Raw genomic sequence first — 18,842 nt, 5'->3', positions numbered from 1 at the left:
AAGTGCGCCCCAAAAATTAGGGTTTCCACTAAACTTTCTCGAACCACTCCCCGTTTTAGGTTTTCCACTGAACTCTCTTGAACCGCTTTCCATTTTAGGGTTTTACTCTAAAAGAGCATTTTTAGTGTATTTTGGGGCTGTCTAAGAGGCTAATCAACAAGTAATGCATATTTTAGCTCAACACCCCCTCTTAGGCCCAAAATTGAGCCGAAAGGTTAGACCAGCCATTGTGATGTTGATATACCCCAAGGAGTCCCACCCCAAAGTAGCCAAGGCATCGAACAAAGGGTGCACGTCGGTTGCCCAATGGCCTACCAAGACTACAGAGGCGATGGTTATCTTACCAAGGGAATCCAAGTAGTCACCCCATAGAGACATAAGACTAGCAAGGATTCCCCCTCTTTATATACATAAAGAGTAGACTCTCATGAGCTGTTAATGAATCCTTGGTTGAGTAAAAAGGCATCAATTTTTGCATACCAAGCTCGGGGAGCTTACTTCAAACCATACAAAGTCTTTTTTAACTTGCATACCAAGTGTTCGAACCCCTCAATTGCAAAACCAATGGGCTGTTGTACATACACTTCTTTTTTAAGTTCCCCATGAAAAAATGTGGTCTTAATATCAAGTTGGTGCACAATCTCCAACCATAATGGATAGCCAAAGCAACCATAGACCGAATGGTAGTCATACGGGATACAGAAGCAAATGTCTCCTCATAGTCAATGCCTTTCTTTTGTGCATAGCCTTTGGCCACAAGCTTAGCTTTATACTTATCAATGGATCCATCTGCATTTCTTTTCGGCTTATAGATCCAATTTGTACCAATGGCTTTCTTCTCAATAGGCAATGTCATTAAATCCCATGTTTGATTCTTTATGATAGAATCAAATTTAGCTTGCATTGTTGCCATCGAATGCACACTTTGTTGTGCATCCTAAAAACATTCACGTTCCTCATCATTAAGTGTATGTGCTGCCATAACAAAGTCCAATGTATTAGCATGATCATATAGACAAGCTTGTCTTCTAATACGACCAACAATAGGAGTATCCAAATGACTAACTTTCATAGTTAGCAAGTACCATCTAGGCATCTGCCTAGCTTCCTGATTGTGCACAAGCTCCTATTGAATCTCAAATTCAACATCTTGCTGAATATTTAGATTAGTCATAGGCTGAATTTCTGCATTGCTCAATGGAGTAGCTGGCTGAGCATTATGTTCATTTGTTGAAGCTCCAACTGTATCAACAAAAGAAATAGGCAGCAGCCCTTTAAAGTAATCATTGGCAGCCTGACATGTATCAAAACCAACAAGGGATAATTCTGATTTTTCATCAAACTGACAAATACTTTCTTGGAAACAAGATCATACAATCTCTATTCTTTGCTCTCACTGCTGTACCCTACAAAAATGCATTTAACAGCCTTCTTGTCCAACTTCTTTCTTAGTACCTTGGAAATATGAGCATATGTAAGACACCCAAAAGTACGAAAATGGCCAACTGAAGGTTTTCGGCTGTTCCAGGCCTAAAAAGGTATATTATTCTTTAATATCTTGGCAGGGCACCTGTTCAAAACATGGCAAGCACACATAACTGCTTCCATCCAAAAACCATGTGGCAAACTCTTAGCCTTTAGCATGCATCCGACCATCTCCATGAGTGATCGATTCTTCCTCTCTACAACCCCATTCTGCTGTGGAGTATATGTAATAGTATACTAATGGACAATGCCTTTCTGCTTCAAAAAATTATTTAGCATGGAAGACATGTATTTCCTCCCTCAGTCCAAACTGAGAGCTTTAATTCTACAACCAGATTGATTTTCAACAAGTGCAACAAAATATAAAAATGCATCATATACCTCTGACTTTTTCACCAATGAGTAGACCCAACAAAAACGTGTAAAGTCATTAATAAAGGTGGTGAAATAATAGTAGCCACCCAATGACTTTGTCTGCATAGATCCACATACATCAGAATGCACAATTTGTAATCTGACAGTTGCTTTAAAAGCAACATCATGAGGAAACGAGAATCCATGCATTTTTTCCAAAATGCACCCCTCACAAATATGCTTAGGAGGTCTCTCCAAGAGAGATAAGCCATCTAGCATCTGTGTACGTTGCATAAGCATCGAATTGCCATAGTTGACATGCCCCATGCAAGTATACCATAACTTGACTTGTGACACAACAAGAGTAAGAGTAGGTGCTAAATAGATCGATTGATCAACCGAATAAGTATCTAACTTATAGAGTCCATGACGTAATATGCTACTCAAAATCAAAGTCATGAATTCTTTATCCCTGACCATACATTTGTCATCATTAAATGTGACCTGTATACCACACTTTTCCAAAGAAGAAATGAACAACAAATTTTTCTTTATGCTTGGCACATATAATGCATCTTGTAAATGGAGAGTTGAGCCATCAATGGTTGTCAACATAATCTCCCTAACACCTCTAACAGGGTAAGATGCATTGTTAGCACACTACACAGAATTGCCAATAGGAGCTGCAATAATAGAGGAAAACAAATCCTTGAGGGATGTAACATACCTAGAAGCACTATTGTCAAAGAATCGAGTGCTAGCATTCTTAATAGAGCTAAATGCTCTATTAGCCCAAAAAGAGTCATAATTGCCAGTGTAGAAACAGTAGTCACGATCTACAACAAAAGATACGGCCTCAGTAGCAATAGAGGGTGCATTAGAAACAAAACTTCTTTGTCTCCTTGGCTATGCACTTTTTACATTCCGTGATGTAATAACCAGGCTTCATGCAATAGTGACACTTGCCCTTCTTGGCTTGTATGCCCCCTTGTTTATTGTTACTTTGTGAAGTACCTAAACTCCCAAAACTCTGCGGAGCATTTTTAGATTGGCTGCCCTTACCCTTCTATCTCACCATAAAAGCCTGCTCAAGGCTATTGCATCCACCCCATTGTTCTTTCTTATTTACTCTTCTTCTAACAACAAACTAACCAAATGAAGAAAAGTAAGTGGCTGCGGGGAAATTCTTATGGTGAGATTTAGGGCCATATGAAAGGACAAATAAGAGGGTGGCAATGAATTTAGAGTAGCAAAGATCAACTGTGCATCCAAATAATACTCATGTATATTCATTAGCTGCTCACGCAAGTCTTGGATTTTGTTAATATGATCTTGCATGGAATCACCTTCATCCATCTTCGCATTCTCAAGCTCTTTCTTCAAGAAAGAGATGCGTGTCTCATTTTTTTCAGCAAACACCTACTCAAGTGTCAACCATGCTTTTCGTGAAGAAGTTGCAGACCGTATGTGTAGCATGATAGACCGCTGAATTGTCAATGCAATCATTGACAATGCTTGAGCATCCCGTCAGTCCCAAGCCTTTTGTGTTGCTGATATCTAAAGAAGTGGCTGAGCTGGAGCATGCTAAGCAGGCCTTTAACCATGTCCTCTTGGAGAAGGTGTAGCAAGAGCCACAACTACAGGATGAACTTCTTCACCACTAACATAATTCCAAAGATTTTTTGCAATTAGCACATTTTTCATCATGAAAGACCATCGAGAATAGTTGTTGCCATCCAATCTATCCTCCTTGGATACATACGTGCATACATCACTTTGCCCCTGATTTTCTATGGAAAATATCACCTTTTCAAATAGCACAAGAGCAAGACCTAGAGCTAGACCAACCTGGCAATATGAGAATTTTCACAAATTACAACGAGCACCATGCTGTAACTAACAAATCTGATCACTCTGTCAAAACTGACCAATGTACACGCTTTCCAATGCACAAACAGTGCTCAGCAGCACAAAAAATGCAAAAGCCACAAAATTCTGTTGTCCAAAATGCACAATTTCAGTCTATTTCAGATTGATCCTGATGTACATTTGCCAATGTTTGAACTGAACCAAAAAGCCCCAAATTTCTGGCTCGAAAAGAAATTTCTGCAATAAATGTATCCAAGACACATGCAGGAGCAAAAGTAGCCTTTTACCTCCTTTTACCTCCTTTATGGGCCAAGAAGGTTGATGAGTGGTGAGCTGCAGGCAGGCCCGGCGCTGATGGCGGAGCAGGAACAGGCGGCACACAGCTGAGCTGGCAGTTGGACCAGGCTGGTGGTGGTGTCAGGACCAGGGCACAGTTGGCACAGGCTGACTGCAGGAGGTGCAAGCTGACTGAGGGTGGGGCGGCATTGGCAAATAGGGCTGCTGGTGGCTCTGTTAGTGGCACTGCTGGTGGTGGTGGAGATGTAGACAGCTGTGCAGGCAGCTGGGGGCTGTCTTGCAGGCAGAGGCAGCAGCTGACCAGGCTGAAGCTGGAGCTGGGCAATCGAATTCTGCTGGTACAGGGAGAGAGGAGACTGAGCTGAACTCAGCTCTGATACCAAATGTGAGAAAGAGGACAGATCGAAGCTCAATTGAGAGTACACAGTTGAGTGAAGAGAGTGTGAGAGTGAAGACACAACTCCCAATGCAATAATCAAAGAGTAATGTGCAAGTACAAAGTATAACCCTTAAACCTTAGGGTTGTTAATGTGCATTCACATCTAGATGGGCTTGTCCCTAAACCCCATGTATTACCATCCTTGCCCCCCTCCCCCCACACATGTGAATACCCCCCACAAAAAAAAAAAAGAACTTTCCCCTTAAATAGAGAGTACAAATTTCATTCTTATACTTCACTCTTGTTCACCTATAGGTCTCTAACTTCCTTTCTCTGCAAGAATGGCTCATACAAAGCAAATGTGTCACATCATCCACTTCTTGGGCAAAACCAAAAGCTACCACCGTGGCACGGATGAGATTTTCCAAACCATAAAGACATCCAATTGGAGGATCGTCTTTCCTGTTTTCTTTCCAAAATCAAAATCCAGCCTCTAGTGTGGCACAGTGAAAGGTTGGCTCAAGAATGGGAATCTCACGGATGATTTTTGTCTCAATGTAGCCTTTTCTGGCGAGCAGGGAAACTTGGATGATAGCAGTTGGCAACTTGGCAGTTAATTTCCTTAGTTGCTGCAGTTCCTCTTAAAAGTGAGAAACTCAACAACAATGTCAGTGTCACTAGAAAATGTTCCATATCAAAATCTGGGTTCGTGTAGCATTTCAATATTATAATATGAAAAAGTTTCAAGGTGATAAACAGATTCAATACTGTAACTTGAGTGTGGAGACTCCTAAAACAAGTTTCATAGTAACCTTAGCACTCATTCCAAAAGTTTATAACTCATTCAAAAACAATGAAATGTTTGGGTGAGATTTTTGCCAAGTGGTTATCTCTATCATATTATGGCAACCAATTAATTGTTTGGGTTCAAAATCTCCAAAAATATCCCACCCAAAAAAAAAAAAACCGAGAAATTTAGCCAGCAATTTCCCTAAACTAATTAAACAAGGTATTTTAGCACAATTTCACTGATAACCAAAATCATCAAGGGAACTGGCTTTTTCTAGATCAAGGATATAATATCCAAATCATGATACTCGTATTAGATGTGGCTTAAAAGTTCATCCACATAAATGCCCAATATCTATCATTCTTTAGTAGTTTAGAGTACTATTAGACCTGCCTTTCTTCCTGGAGAAAATGCCCAATATCTAATTCTTCGGTAGTTAGAGGAGGACAAAACAGGGCAGATTAACAAATTCTAAACTCTTCATGTTTGCTGAACAAAACATTCAAACATCTATTTACAATCAAGAAACCTTGGGGGTCCCTTACGGCAATTTGATTGCAGGGGCAAGATAGCTCTAGATGTAGAAGGTTATATATAGCTGAAAAATCCCTTCAAAGTTTCAATACATGTCCATGCACGCACAAGTGAGAGAGAATAGGACCTGTCAGTATCTCCATAGACAACACGGGCTTTCCATTTAGCATTTGCATTCACAAAATTTATTGCACTTTCAAGTGTATGACGACCACTTTGGACAATACTGTCTGCAAGCTCTGCACAAGGCATTCGGCCACTAAATCCAGCTGCTGTGTAGCCATAGGTGACATTCGAAATAAGTTTCAATGCAAGTTGTCTTGCATTCAGCACCTATGACCATCACAACAGCATCAATAGAACTAATTCTTTTTCCAAGAAATACAAATTAAAATTTGGTTTTTAAAAAAAAAGAAAATAGTTGCTTACCTATGGAGAGCTTAGATCTGATTACATAAAAGATTTCTTCTAGTTTACTAGAAACTCTATGAAGTTGAGCTGTACTTACCCTTTGCAGAATCTTCTCACTAGTCATCAGTTTCTTCATCGATTGCTTCACCATGATTCGAGTTGACAGAATTTCATCTAACAGTCTGGGTAATACACCTGGACGAATCTGCTGTCAAAAAGAAACATGTTCAGCATTTGCACATTAAAGAGAGAAATCATAATGACACAAGAATGGGAATGTTTGTCTCTAAAACCAGAAGAACATTTCCTGGAAGCTTGAAAGAACACCATGACCTTGGGAGAGACAAACATAATTCCATTGGGTGTAAAGGTCAGAGAATCCTTTAGATCTTTTAGAAGCTCTGCATGGACATCCAGTGATGTAACACCCAGCACTTTTGGGTCATCAGGAACAATTTTTCCTAAGCAAGTTGAGAAGCACAAATTGTAAGCAATCATCATAGATGGGTACAAAGATTGAAAATCCAGTACAACCACAGGATCTGTGTAGAATCTCGATTCTGGCTCCATAACAAGTGGCAAGCACTGCATCGCTGGTTGTGATGCTACCTGAAATAAACAAAACCCTCAGTCATGGTGTCATGTATTATAGAGATAAGAACAGATGCACATCTGAATACTGCTATAGCACTTTTATGAAAGTGGTGATCTGTTTGAATTTGATCCTTACAGGCTACTACTGAATGCCTTATTTCCCTCACAGCCTTGAATTTAAAAGGGAGGTCTGGGCAACCTACGGAAGAAATGTTGATTGGGTACAGCAAGAGAATATTTCTGATTACACTGCCCATCCAGATATGACAGTTTATTTACTCTCTGCATCAAGTTTACTCTCGAATAAAAAAGTGCATAGACTTGCTTACATTTGAGAAAGATTTGCTTCACTACAATTGTTTAACTGGACTTATTTGACTGAAAATACCAGCTGGTATGTTGATTTTCTTGACACACAAATATCATATTCAATAGCATCAAAATCACAAGGCAACAACCTTGCATCACCACCATAACTGTTAATAGCTCTCATAAATAAATAATGATTCAGGAAGCTTTCAATTGTACCATCGACTCCAAAAACATCATAAACTTACTCAGGCTCTTACATCTTTATGCCTTTGTCATTTGAATTGTGTTGCTAGATGAGCTCTTTTGGAAGTTTGAGATCCTCCTAGCCTCAACCTGGCTGCTTCCCATTAGATAATCATCCAGGAAGCTTTCAAATGTATCATCGACTGCAAAAACATTATAAACTTATTCAGGCTCTCACATCTTTATGCCTTTGTCATTAGAGTCACATTGCTAGATGAGCTCTTTGGGAAGTTCAAGCTCCTCCTAGCCTCAACCTGGCTGCTTGCCATACATGCACATTGCCAAGGCCACACTCCTTGGATGTGTATCTTCCACGGTTCAGCTTGCCTCCCATAAGGCCCGGGGAGCTGGTCAATACACTGGCCTCATGTGGCTAATTACTTTACTCAGAAGAATTTATGAGGAAGTACATGTGCCTGACAGTCTAGCTCGAGCGGAGTCAAGGCCACTGAAGAATCAAATATGCAAGCCTCTCAAGATGGTCTGGGGGGTATTAAGGAAAGATGCCATGTAGGAGTTTATCACCACCAGGGGCTACTGGCCTGCATCGTGAAAAACAGGTCATGGCCACTCTAGGTGAGCAATAAGTTGTTGGAGCTCCTGATGGGCCCTGGGAATCAGCTAGCAGCATACATGGAAAGGCACTCGCTGCCAAATATCAGCTAGCAGTGTGTTTCCAAATGCACCACCTTGTGAGGCTTCCAGTGATCTGCCACAATCCTAAGTGCTCCATTGTGGGCTCCACCACTTGATGGATGGGCAAAACATCGATGCCAACCATAGTGCAGAAACCTGGCTTAATGATGAAGACAGTGTCATGCATCTCTGCCTTGTACAATAAGTGGCAGCCCTAGCTAACTGCCTGCCAGTAGGCCACCCAGGATATGCACCCTAGGCTAGGTGCCACACAATGAAGAATACAGCAAACCCCCCTCCACACCAATCGGGCTGCCTTCCATGCCCAAAGGCAATGCCTCGGAGTTTCCAAGTGCTGCTCTAGGCAATGCTTGCAAATTCAATCCTACTGCATCTGGGCCAACCAGCTTGCTACTGCCAAGCCCCCACATGCAAGAAGCCAGATGAAGCAAGGCACCCTCCAAAGCCTCCAGCTATCCCATAGGGATCGCCACAAGGTCCAGCGGAAAGGATCTGTGATACTATGCTCTACCAAGTGCCTATTGCACAAGGGTGCTCAATCCGTATCATCCTACATCAAAACATGTCTGCCCATCCTAGTTGTGTAGGCCACGAAGCTCTACAACTTCCTGGTGACTGCCCTGCTAGGCCAAAGCCACTCTCCATGGTCCCACTCCAAGTCATATATAGGCTGACTCTCCCAAATCCAAATATACCACTCCTAGAACTCAACCCATGGTACATACAGGTCCAATTGCCTAGTCTTCCCTTGCACGCTAAAGACACAGATCCTCCTCCAAGGGATGGCTGGGAGATCATCACCCTGCTATCCTTTGTCAATGACTAGCTGACTACTCTACCTACCACTTGCAAGGGTATGCCCATTGGCAAGAACTGAGCAAGCCACACCTCTCTAAGCTACATTAGCTCTCTAACAGGAGGATCTAGTCACTCCTATAGGATCATTGCATCAATCTCTGCCCTAGCCTCAACCTCCCTCTGACATCCTTCAACCTCTGTGGAACCTCTTGATTTGCCATCCTATAGACATCTTTGCACACCCTAATCTTGGGAGCCGAGCTAGCCTCCTAGCCACAGGTTGGTGATCAATCTCCTCCTGACAAGATGGGGCCCTCTGTATGAGGGCCTTACTCACTCCTTGACAAACTTGTAACAAGCTATGAAAAAAAGAGCATCTAGGTGGTGTAATCTATGCTGTGATGAAGATCCATCTCAAGGATGGTCTCCACTCCCCACGTAGCCAAGCTCTATACTCCTCAAAGCCAATATTCTGGATCAATTATCTCTAGCTCTCCCTCATAGCTTTTACATATGATAGTCTCCCACCCCACCTTGGCATGGAATCCTTGCACCAATCTAAGACGACCCAAAGGAAGTTCCCCACTAAGTGATGTACCTAAAACACACATGGTGAGGAGAAATACCAACAAGAAGCAATGTACTAGGCTGTTGCCAAGAGAACTTGGTTGACCACTGTAAAGAATAGCAAATGATGCTTAACATGAATGCTCATAGAGGCTGGATGTGTGCCCAAAAGAGGCTTGCCCATAAGGGGCTTTGTACAAGAGATAGACAATGATGTATGCTCTAGGAAGAGATGTCCTAAATCCCATAAGCACAGTGAGGAAGAGTGGAACCGTCCAAAAGCTATATAAGCATGTACTTGACTCTATTTTCAATAAAAGGGTACCATCATTTTGTGACACTCAAGATTGTGTTTATGAGTCCAAGTTAATCTATCAGAGCCATGGTAAGCTATGTCTAGCCACACCCATTCTCTCTTCTACTTCTATGTCCTCGTTTTTTGGTCCTCACAGTAATGATAGTGGTTTAGCTTAGGAGTAGAATCAGCTTGGTGGTGTAGGAGAGGGAGAGAGAGGCTAGAGCTCTGTTGCTAGGGTTTTGCAGCTTGCTACTCTTAGGAAGAGGTAAGAGGAAAGAGTATTAGCCATGAAGGACCCTATCAAGCCCCTCGCCTCCATCAATGGCACTGAGACCACCGAACCCCTTGTCTCAGATGATATAGTCGAGGAACTGAGGCAACGAGAGAGCCGATCTGGGATACCTTCGAGTGAGACGACAGAGAATGCTTGTAGCAGAGCAATAGCGGCCTCACTTCCACCCACATTGCAGTGGTTTTGGGCAACAGCCTGGTTGCGAAGAATGCTCTAAGGGAGAAGCTGCCTGCTGCTCAGGCCAGGCTGAACATGAGCGCCGACTACTAGTACGGGCCTGATTGTCCCAAGTATCTTGGCCCATTCTCCGCCCAAACGCCATCCTACTTGAAGGGAGAATTCCTAGGAGCTTATGGCTGGGACACTGCTAGCCTCTTGGCGGACCCGGAAGCCTTTGCGAAGAACCACACATTGGAGGTGATTCACAGCCGATGGGACATGTTGGGCGCACTGGGGTGCATATTCCCGGAGATGCTGGGGAAGTACGTGAGGGTGGATCTAAAGGAGCCTATGTGGTTCAAGGCTCGGGCCCAAATCTTCTCGGAAGGAAGTCTGGATTACCTAGGGAATCCTAATTTGATCCACGCACAAAGCATCCTAGTGGTGTGGGCGGTGGTGGCAACCTTTACCCCGGCGACAAATACTTCGACTTGGGCTTGGCCGATGACCCGAGACCCTGGCGGAGCTGAAGGTGAAGGAGCTGAAGAATGGGCAGCTGGCCATATTCTCCATGTTAGGCTTCTTCGTGCAGGTTATGTTCACTGAACAAAGGTATTGCATCAAGAAGGTTGGAGCACAAGAAAAAGCATCAACAAAGAGAATGAAGAGCAAAAGCATGAAGAAAAGGACGTCCAAGAAGACCAACTAAGAATGCCAAAAGATTGAAGATTGGAGCAAAAGACCACGAAGAAGACAACCGCCCAAAAAAAAGGGGAGAAATTGTTTCCTTTGCTGCTGTTGACAAAGAATTTTCCTTAGTGCACGTTATTTCCCAAAGTGGATTTAAAACCCTTACCAAGAATGTAAAGTTTCAAGCCTTAAGGCTTAACTTGACTAGGCTGCCAAAGAGCTAGTCTCCTGGTCCATGTTTGCATGTAGGTGGAAAAAAAGCCAACAAGGGTAGAGACTCATCATTTGAGGGGGGGTGTAGAGAATAGCAAATGATGCTTAACATGAATGCCTGTAGAGGCTCAATGTGTGCCCAAAAGAGGCTTTCCCATAAGTGGCTTTGTATGAGTAATAGATAATGATGTATGCTCTAGGAAGAGATGTCCTAAATCCCATAAGCACAATGAGGAAGAGTGGAACCGTCCAAAAGCTATATAAGCATGTACTTGACTCTATTTTCAATAAAGGGGGTGACACTCAGTCCAAGTTAATCTATCTTGGAACCTAATTCACTTGAGTTACAATCCTTTATCTCAATCATGTTTTATGTGTATAACCTCCGTCCGCCATAGCTAGTATAGCTCTAGATCCGTGTTTCTCAACAACCACTAGGGCCCTGCCTACCAAGAAGAGGTGGACTGTGCTCCAATAGGTCAACTTCCATCTGATGAAGTCAAGCCTTAAGAGGAATTGTTAGGGTGGGGTAATGTCAAATCCCACTTGGAAATAAAGGTACCTAATTGTCTGACCCCTACTCACACATCTAAAACCCAAGTGGATGCCCCTTGGTGCTCGAATCAAGGTCTATACAAAAACCAATTGACCTCTCCAATTGATTTTTGCACCTATGGCCGTGCAAAACATCTCTACTGCAAGTCTCACTCTCTCCAATACCACCTCATTATCCTCAACATAGAGAGCCGTGTCATCAAGATACTTTGAGTCCACCAACTCCATGTTTGTCTGCACAAGGAGCTTGAGACCTTGCAAGCCGCTCACTTTTGAGAGAACTGGAGCACTTACGTTCTTACAAAGATGGACCAGCATTTTGTCCAAGGTGACTAGAGGAAATGTTACCAATGTAACCTTTGGTTCATATTTATATGCTTTTCTGACATATTCACGCCTTAACAAGGGTGTTTTACCTCCTCCATCTGATCCAGTCCCTCCTCCTCCACCTTAAGAAGATTCAGAACCTATTGACATAGAGGATATTGATTCCCCTCCTCCATTGGTCATTTAGCGGAAGCACTTGAAGCGTGTAGCATAGACAATTCCACCAGTCATTCCTTCAGTGTCAGTTTTTGCTATCTCTGAAAGTGAACTCCCTATCTACCTCACATGCAATAACTTATTCAAGGCATATCAAGAGGGTTCTTTGGATATATCAGTTCCTTCGCTGAACGGCTTAGTGGCAGGGGATGCCATCCTTTTCCTTTGTAAAGACATCTAGAGTTCTATTGAACTCTCAGTGATTTAGATAACTGTGTTACTTTTCAATATTTCATAACTAGGCCAAGGCTAGGCCCAAAAAAATTACTTAAACTCGAAACTTCAAGCATTTAGAAAGTGGGCCTTTACCCCAACACAAGAAGCCCACGAAAGATATATAAAGACAATGCCAATCAACAATGGATGCAGCATCCAACTTACAGCGTTGGAAATCAAGTTTGGATTTTACAACAAGATTTATAATCTTCTTGCCTCCCCAGAAATTGGATTATCAAAGGCTTGGGCCATTCAAGATCATTGGCCAAGTGAATCTAGTCACTTTTTGTCTAGTTACCACAATTCATGAGAATTCACCCACTTCCGTGTCTCTATCTAGGAGTCTTGCCATATATTCTCAACAAAGGAAAGGAACCTACAACCACGATCATTGATTGAGATCAAGGACACCCAAAGTATGAAGTGAGACTACCCTTGATATTGACCATTTCAAAGAGTCCTCCAGTTTCACAAAGATCCAATCCAACCATGGCGATAATAGCTGAAAAGCAAGCCAAGGACCAATGCCTCTTAAGCCGGTCCTCCAAGGTTGACCAAATCAACCTATAACCTAGAGGTACCTAGGAATAGCAACAAATACAGTGGAAAGAATAAACCCTAGACTAACCCGAAATAACATCATCTTGAATAGTCTTCAAGTCCAATCTCACCACTTGATTCAATCCCTTTGCTTTGTGCTTCTCAGGCCAATCGAGCAACCTTGATGTAGCCAAAACCTCTGCTTGTAAGGAATTAGCTTTCTAGAATTAGGAGGGCACCAAAAAGTGAAGCAAAAAATCTCCTACAATGATGCAATCAAGTGGGTAAGAATAAAAGAATTTGAAAGATTGAATGGTTGTGTCGAATTCAAAACATTCCACCATGAGGCCAATAAGGAAGTGTGCCCATGCAAAACACCGATATCCTCACTAAAGAGCCTGGAAACATCTGTCCAAAGATGATGTTGAGCACATAAGGATTGCAAGAGAGCAAACAGCAAGGCCATAATAGAAAAAAGGCTGTGGAATGAGAGAAAAAGATAAGGAAAGAGAAAACTTTGATTTCTATTGCGAGAAAGTGCTCAAATTTGTTGTTGCCTTGCTAGAAATGGCACTGTTGAAGCTCCTATCAATGCCAAGAGTCACCCTATAGCTACCCCTAGTGGCCTCACCCTGTAGCTACTCCTAGCGGCGATGAAGCGAGTGCCAAAGCTCTACAAAAGTAGCTAACCCTAGTGGCCTCACCCTGTAGCTATTCCTAACAGCCATGGAGTGAGTCCAACCATGGATGACCATAGCTCTACCAAAGTAGTGTACATCGAAATGCCATCGAGTGAGTCACCCCATAGCTACCCCTAGTGGCCCCACCCTGTAGCTAATCCTAGCAGCCATGGAGCAAGTCTGACCATGGATGACCAAAGCTCTACCAAAGCAGTGTACACCGCAAGGCTCTCACTGAAAATCATTAAGCACCATGCCTTCCAAATATGTCACCCTTTGAGGCTCTCAATGATCTCCCAAACCTTTGATCGTGATGCCATAGGTTGTACTAGGAGGTTACCTTGATGATGATCATATCATGCATCCTTGTCTCATACAATAAATGGCCGGCCTAGCTACCTACCTACCAGTAGAAGCCCCCCCATGAAATGCACCCAAGCTAGGTGCAACTCGACCTAGTAGTGAGCAAACTCCTCTCCGCACCAATTGTGCTGCCCTATATAAACATAGGCAATGCTCTGGAGTCTCCATGTGCTGAGAAGATTGCTGCCTACAATGGTGGTTGGCTGTTTCCTTGTCCTTTCATGTTGGAAAATACCTGATGTTTCTTACATCAATTTGCTTGAACCTTTCAAGGGTACACCTCTCTAATGAGATAGTAATGGATGATCCATTTGAGATGGAAAATCTTGGAAACTTTTGCAGGCAATGATAATTTGGTACACAGAGAAATCAACTTGAGTAGCGGACATGTCATTCAACGATACTCAGTTTAATTTTATATCTATTCTCAGATGGATGCCAGGTAGCTTAATGAGGTCCTTATTTGAGATTACCCCATGTAGATGCACAAAAATTGTTTACCATTGAGATTGGGTTTCATGCTATGGTTGGCTTAGCACCTTTGCACAACCAACAGATTCTGGAGCCCACCTTGTCCCATTCAAAAGTCTAGGAGTCCATAATGGGTGCATGCAGATCACATATTTGGAAGGCCTACTATCAATTGACTCCAACCGAAAGAGCTCTGCTATTCCAGCATTCATTTTCTCAGAGAGTGTTGGAATCCTGGAGCAGCTACAGGTTGTCATGCCACTAACATGAGCACTTGGGGTATCACAACATGTTCTTCATGCTGTGGGGTGGCATCCCTGGTGAATTTGTACTCCTCTACACTCAACATTGGATCCTGTTCCCCATTGCTGCAGACTGCCTTAAGGCCTCATACTAAAATCCAATGCAGCATCAACTATTCTTTTCTTCCTGGCTATAGCGTGCTGTTGAGGCCATGTACTCCACCTTGAGGACATAAAAATAGCCAGACACTTTCCAGCCAAACATAACAAAAAAACATCATTGTCTTTCCCTGCTTGGCATATGATTACTTTATTAAGCTGTCTGTGCAATACATAACTTTTCCTCAGAGGGATCATGATGTGTACCTGCTGCCTGCTTGGAGAAATTGCAAGAAAATTTTGAGAATGTGCCAATCTGAGCATCATGGATTCAACTCGATATTGGGACCCACGGGTTAGAACAGAGAAAAAGTCGATACCAAAAACACGAGCAAGCTCTGAAGTACGATTAACCTACCACAAACAGAAGAAATATGATCAAAATGTTTAATATTTTCAGAGTTTGAATGTGCTCCATAAGATCACTAACTTACTACCACCCTCGTGAAGATCCTACCAAGTCAAGCTGATCCATTAATTGCAAATTCACGCGGGCTCTCTCAATAAAGTACTCTATGCAACAATGCCGCTTTCTTCCAGGGCCACTTGAGTACCAGTATGTCAATGTACGCCATGAAATTGATGGAACTTTTCTCTTTAGTGCTGCTTCAGCAACAGCTTCTAGGGTGTATAATCCTAGCTTGATTTCGCTCCGCATGACTCGCCAAAGATTCAACACAATGCGACCAGTCACATAGATCCCACTTCCATGAGTGCGACCCCATTCATCACCAATGATAAGTACATCAGAAACACCCAAATCTACTGGAGCATTCATAAGGAAAGTGTGAGCTGTTTCACCAGAAGTATGCCTTATATCTGGGCAAATAACTTTGTTCACAGGAATTCTTGAGATTTCTTTCAGCAACCCTATTCCTAGATTTGCTGCTCTTTCTGCAAGAAGCCCCAAAGAAAAACCCTGAATCTCCCACCCAACCAGTATATCTGGGTCATATATTCGAACAAGCCAGACAAACATTTGAAGTAAAGAAGTCTCATCTTTCAGTATCAACACCTCTCCACCAGTTATAGCATCAGGATTTCTGCATGAACACTAAAAAGAATAAGGAAAAATTGGCCTGCACACGTGGTGATATTGTAAACAGCAAGAGCTTTCTAACTAAGACCAACCTCAAATTTCCCTCATCTTTGTCATTTAACAGTATTACAGTATGACATGTGCATGCTTCATAATTTTTATCATCCTGCAGAACAGCTACGATACAATTAACTGCATCATATCTTGGATCCGGTAGTAAGTCACCCCGAGTACTAGCAAAAACCTATAGGCATTGAAAACCAGTCATGTGAAGAGGAAATCTCTCTCTCTCTCTCTCTCCAACACACACACCAAAATGAAGAAGATTAAATTATATGAGAATATTTACATCAGGCCTTCTGGCCAGCCAACTAAAACATCACACACAATACACTTTTTTTCTTTTCCGTAATGAGTAGTTATATTATATCAAATCACAAGAGTACGAGAGAGAGAGAGAGAGAGAGAGAGAGAGAGAGAGAGAGTCTCTCTCTAATCCCCCTTCATACACATTCCCACATAGAGGAACTGGGTCATGCCGCAGGACCTTTACCAGTTGTACATATAGCATGCATGGATTTCGCCCACACAACCCCTTCCCCCAAAGATGTCATACTACAAAGACCTCTTCATGAAGACTATAGCGGATGGCTTCATTGAGGGACTTGGATACCTAGATATAAACATGCCACATGAGAGGCAAGTAGTCGCTGGCCAGATTAGGGTATCATCTAACCACCTTGAGATTGAGACCAAGAGGGCAGCCAACATTTCCCGAGCTGAGCAGATTCGCAGGCTATGGCAAGAGGAGGTGGATAGTGAGGAGTGCTACATTTGTAGATGTAGAGCCTAAAGTGCAATCTGAGCTAGATACCCCCTGCTATTTGGAGGAGACATCTCCCTCAGACTAAGCACGGAGTCCCCACAACAATGCCACCTAGGCTAGTTCCTGGTTGAGGTGGCTGTAACTGGAGCTAGAGTGCTCTTGTACCACACATTGAAACTTGTTGGCTGCAAAGCTAAGCATCCCTTTTAGTATTTCTTTAGATTACTGAAATATGCTTAAAATTGGTTACAAATAGTTGTATTTCAGCGATTTCTTGCAACATAACTACTCCACACGTGCACGATGACCTTAACAACTTCACTACAGGCAGTGTTCAAAATTGCCAATAAACACTTCAGCCTGCCAAACCCTAAAAATGACAGTATGCATTTGAACCAATTTCACAGAGCATTTGCTGAGATAACTCTCCTATATATTTCCCATGCAGTTCCATACTATTCCTTTAACAAACAGGGGGTTTCTCATAATGCAACTATGAGAATGTCCATTTCTTCTTCATGATAAAACTATCCAGAAAATGCACTAGCTTGAGATTTCGAAAAAGAAGAAAGGATCTCAGCCCATAGTGCTGTCATAACCTTTTTTTTTAATATTTAGCTCAAAAACAATAGCATACCTTCTTGTATATGGAGTTTCGTTGAAATCTACAATTTTGTACAGTAAAGTAAGAAAGAGAAAAGTGGTTGTCTCCAATCTTGAGTTCCTCCAAATGAGAGAGAAGAAGGCCCAAACAACCAAGATGATCTTTTCAAATGAGTAATGAATTACTTCTTAATCATATTGCGTTTTTTATTAAGAACTAACTAATGACTTAGTCATCAATCATAAGTGAGCTACTTATTGGGTAAAACTTTAACTCAAGGTCTACTTAATAACTTAAGTGCCCTAAGTAAGTTTCTTACTAGGCAAAACTTTCAATGCAACTCAATTCTAAGATGCAAACTTTCAATTTAATGAAAGTTTCATGTTGCAACTTGTTTCTTTAGCCTTGGCCATGTACCACATGGCCCATACACTTCACCACCGCATGCTACAATGTCAAATCCTTCAGTACCAATGAAATGGTTACTAAGCCAAGAGCTAGGGCTACCAGACTTAAAGTTCATTTTAATTAAAAATCTTCGTGAAGTTTAATCAAATCATTAAGTTCATTTTCTCATTTTGGTAGCATACCCCCCCTTAAAACATCACAAGTGACCCTAATTGCACGCAATTAAGATCTAGCATGGCATACTAAATGACTAATATATATTTTCCAACAACCAAGCATATTACCATTACAAAGAAGGAATTAGAGGAGGCTTTCCATGCACAGGACGAGCAGAAAATGCCCGGGAGAGGATAGTCTTTCTAAGGCCTTCTTCACTACCTACTGAGAGGTGGTGAAGGACCCCCTATTGTTGGCCTTTCAGGAGATTTTTAACTCAGGACGGATGCCAAGGAGTCTATCGGCAGGTCTTGTTAGTCTCCTCCCCAAAGGGAGAGACAAGGTGGAGCTATCCCACTGGAGACCAATCACCCTGTTGTTAGTGGCTTATAAGGCACTAGCCAAGATGATCAGTAGGCGACTCCACCCCGTGCTTCCAGACATCATTCATAACACAGGTAGGTTTTGTCTAGAATAGGAGCATCCTAGACAATGTCTTCACCTTCTTTGAGGTGACTAAGTGAGCCCAGCACAGTGGTCACGGATTGGCTATACTTCTCTTGGACTTCGAGAAAGCCTATGACAGGGTTGACTTGGACTTCTTGGAGGGTACCATGGTGAGGTTGGGCTTTCCCCAGGCATGGATCCGTGGGGTTTGTACACTTTATAGATCGGCTACCAGTAGGGTTCTCATAGGTGGTAGGAGGGGGAAGAAGTTTTGGCAGGATGGATCCGTCTGACAGGGCTGTCCTCTGGCCCCATATCTATTCCTACTCTTTGCAGAGGCAATGTCTTGCTTCCTCAAGTCACGTGTGAGCAGGCTACGTGGCCTTCGTCTAGAGAGAGTGAGACTAGCTCTGGAGGTATTTTACATTGCAGCGGAAGCGAAAATCAACTAGCGAAAGTCAGTTGGTTTTCTTATGGACCCGGACTCTAGCGCAGAGTGAGGCGTCCACTTGGGATTCAGATGAGTGTGCAAACCGTCCGATACCTAGGATTCCACGTGGGACTCGATATCACTCTTGCCCAGCAATTTCTTCCAATCCTCGACTCTATCAAGCGGAAGCTAACCTACTCGAGTACTGCCCGCCTTTCCTT

At 42.6% G+C, this 18,842-nt stretch overlaps 1 protein-coding gene and 1 pseudogene across 3 annotated transcripts in view; one reads left to right on the top strand and one right to left on the bottom strand.

Moving 5' to 3' along the window:
* Positions 1–18,842, bottom strand: part of REV3 (recovery protein 3) — a 178,827-nt gene that overhangs the window by 20,345 nt on the left and 139,640 nt on the right. For all 3 annotated transcript variants that reach the window (XM_087689133.1, XM_087689131.1, XM_087689132.1), the window contains 6 exons: positions 15,843–15,994; positions 15,169–15,754; positions 14,919–15,065; positions 6,453–6,728; positions 6,217–6,324; positions 5,836–6,041 (listed from right to left, as the gene is read on the bottom strand). In XM_087689133.1, coding sequence (XP_087545259.1) covers positions 5,836–6,041; positions 6,217–6,324; positions 6,453–6,728; positions 14,919–15,065; positions 15,169–15,754; positions 15,843–15,994 — 1,475 coding nt within the window. The remainder of the gene's footprint in view (positions 1–5,835; positions 6,042–6,216; positions 6,325–6,452; positions 6,729–14,918; positions 15,066–15,168; positions 15,755–15,842; positions 15,995–18,842) is intronic.
* LOC148027445 (chlorophyll a-b binding protein 13, chloroplastic pseudogene) lies at positions 9,876–10,748 on the top strand (annotated as a pseudogene).

This window comes from Lygodium microphyllum, chromosome 12 (genome assembly GCF_053477565.2).
Source record: "Lygodium microphyllum isolate KBCC chromosome 12, Lygodium_microphyllum_v1.1.10, whole genome shotgun sequence".
In the NCBI taxonomy this organism is placed as follows: domain Eukaryota; kingdom Viridiplantae; phylum Streptophyta; class Polypodiopsida; order Schizaeales; family Lygodiaceae; genus Lygodium; species Lygodium microphyllum.
The sequence above is the reverse complement of the archived record's forward strand: the minus strand, read 5'-3'. Positions and strand labels throughout refer to the sequence as shown.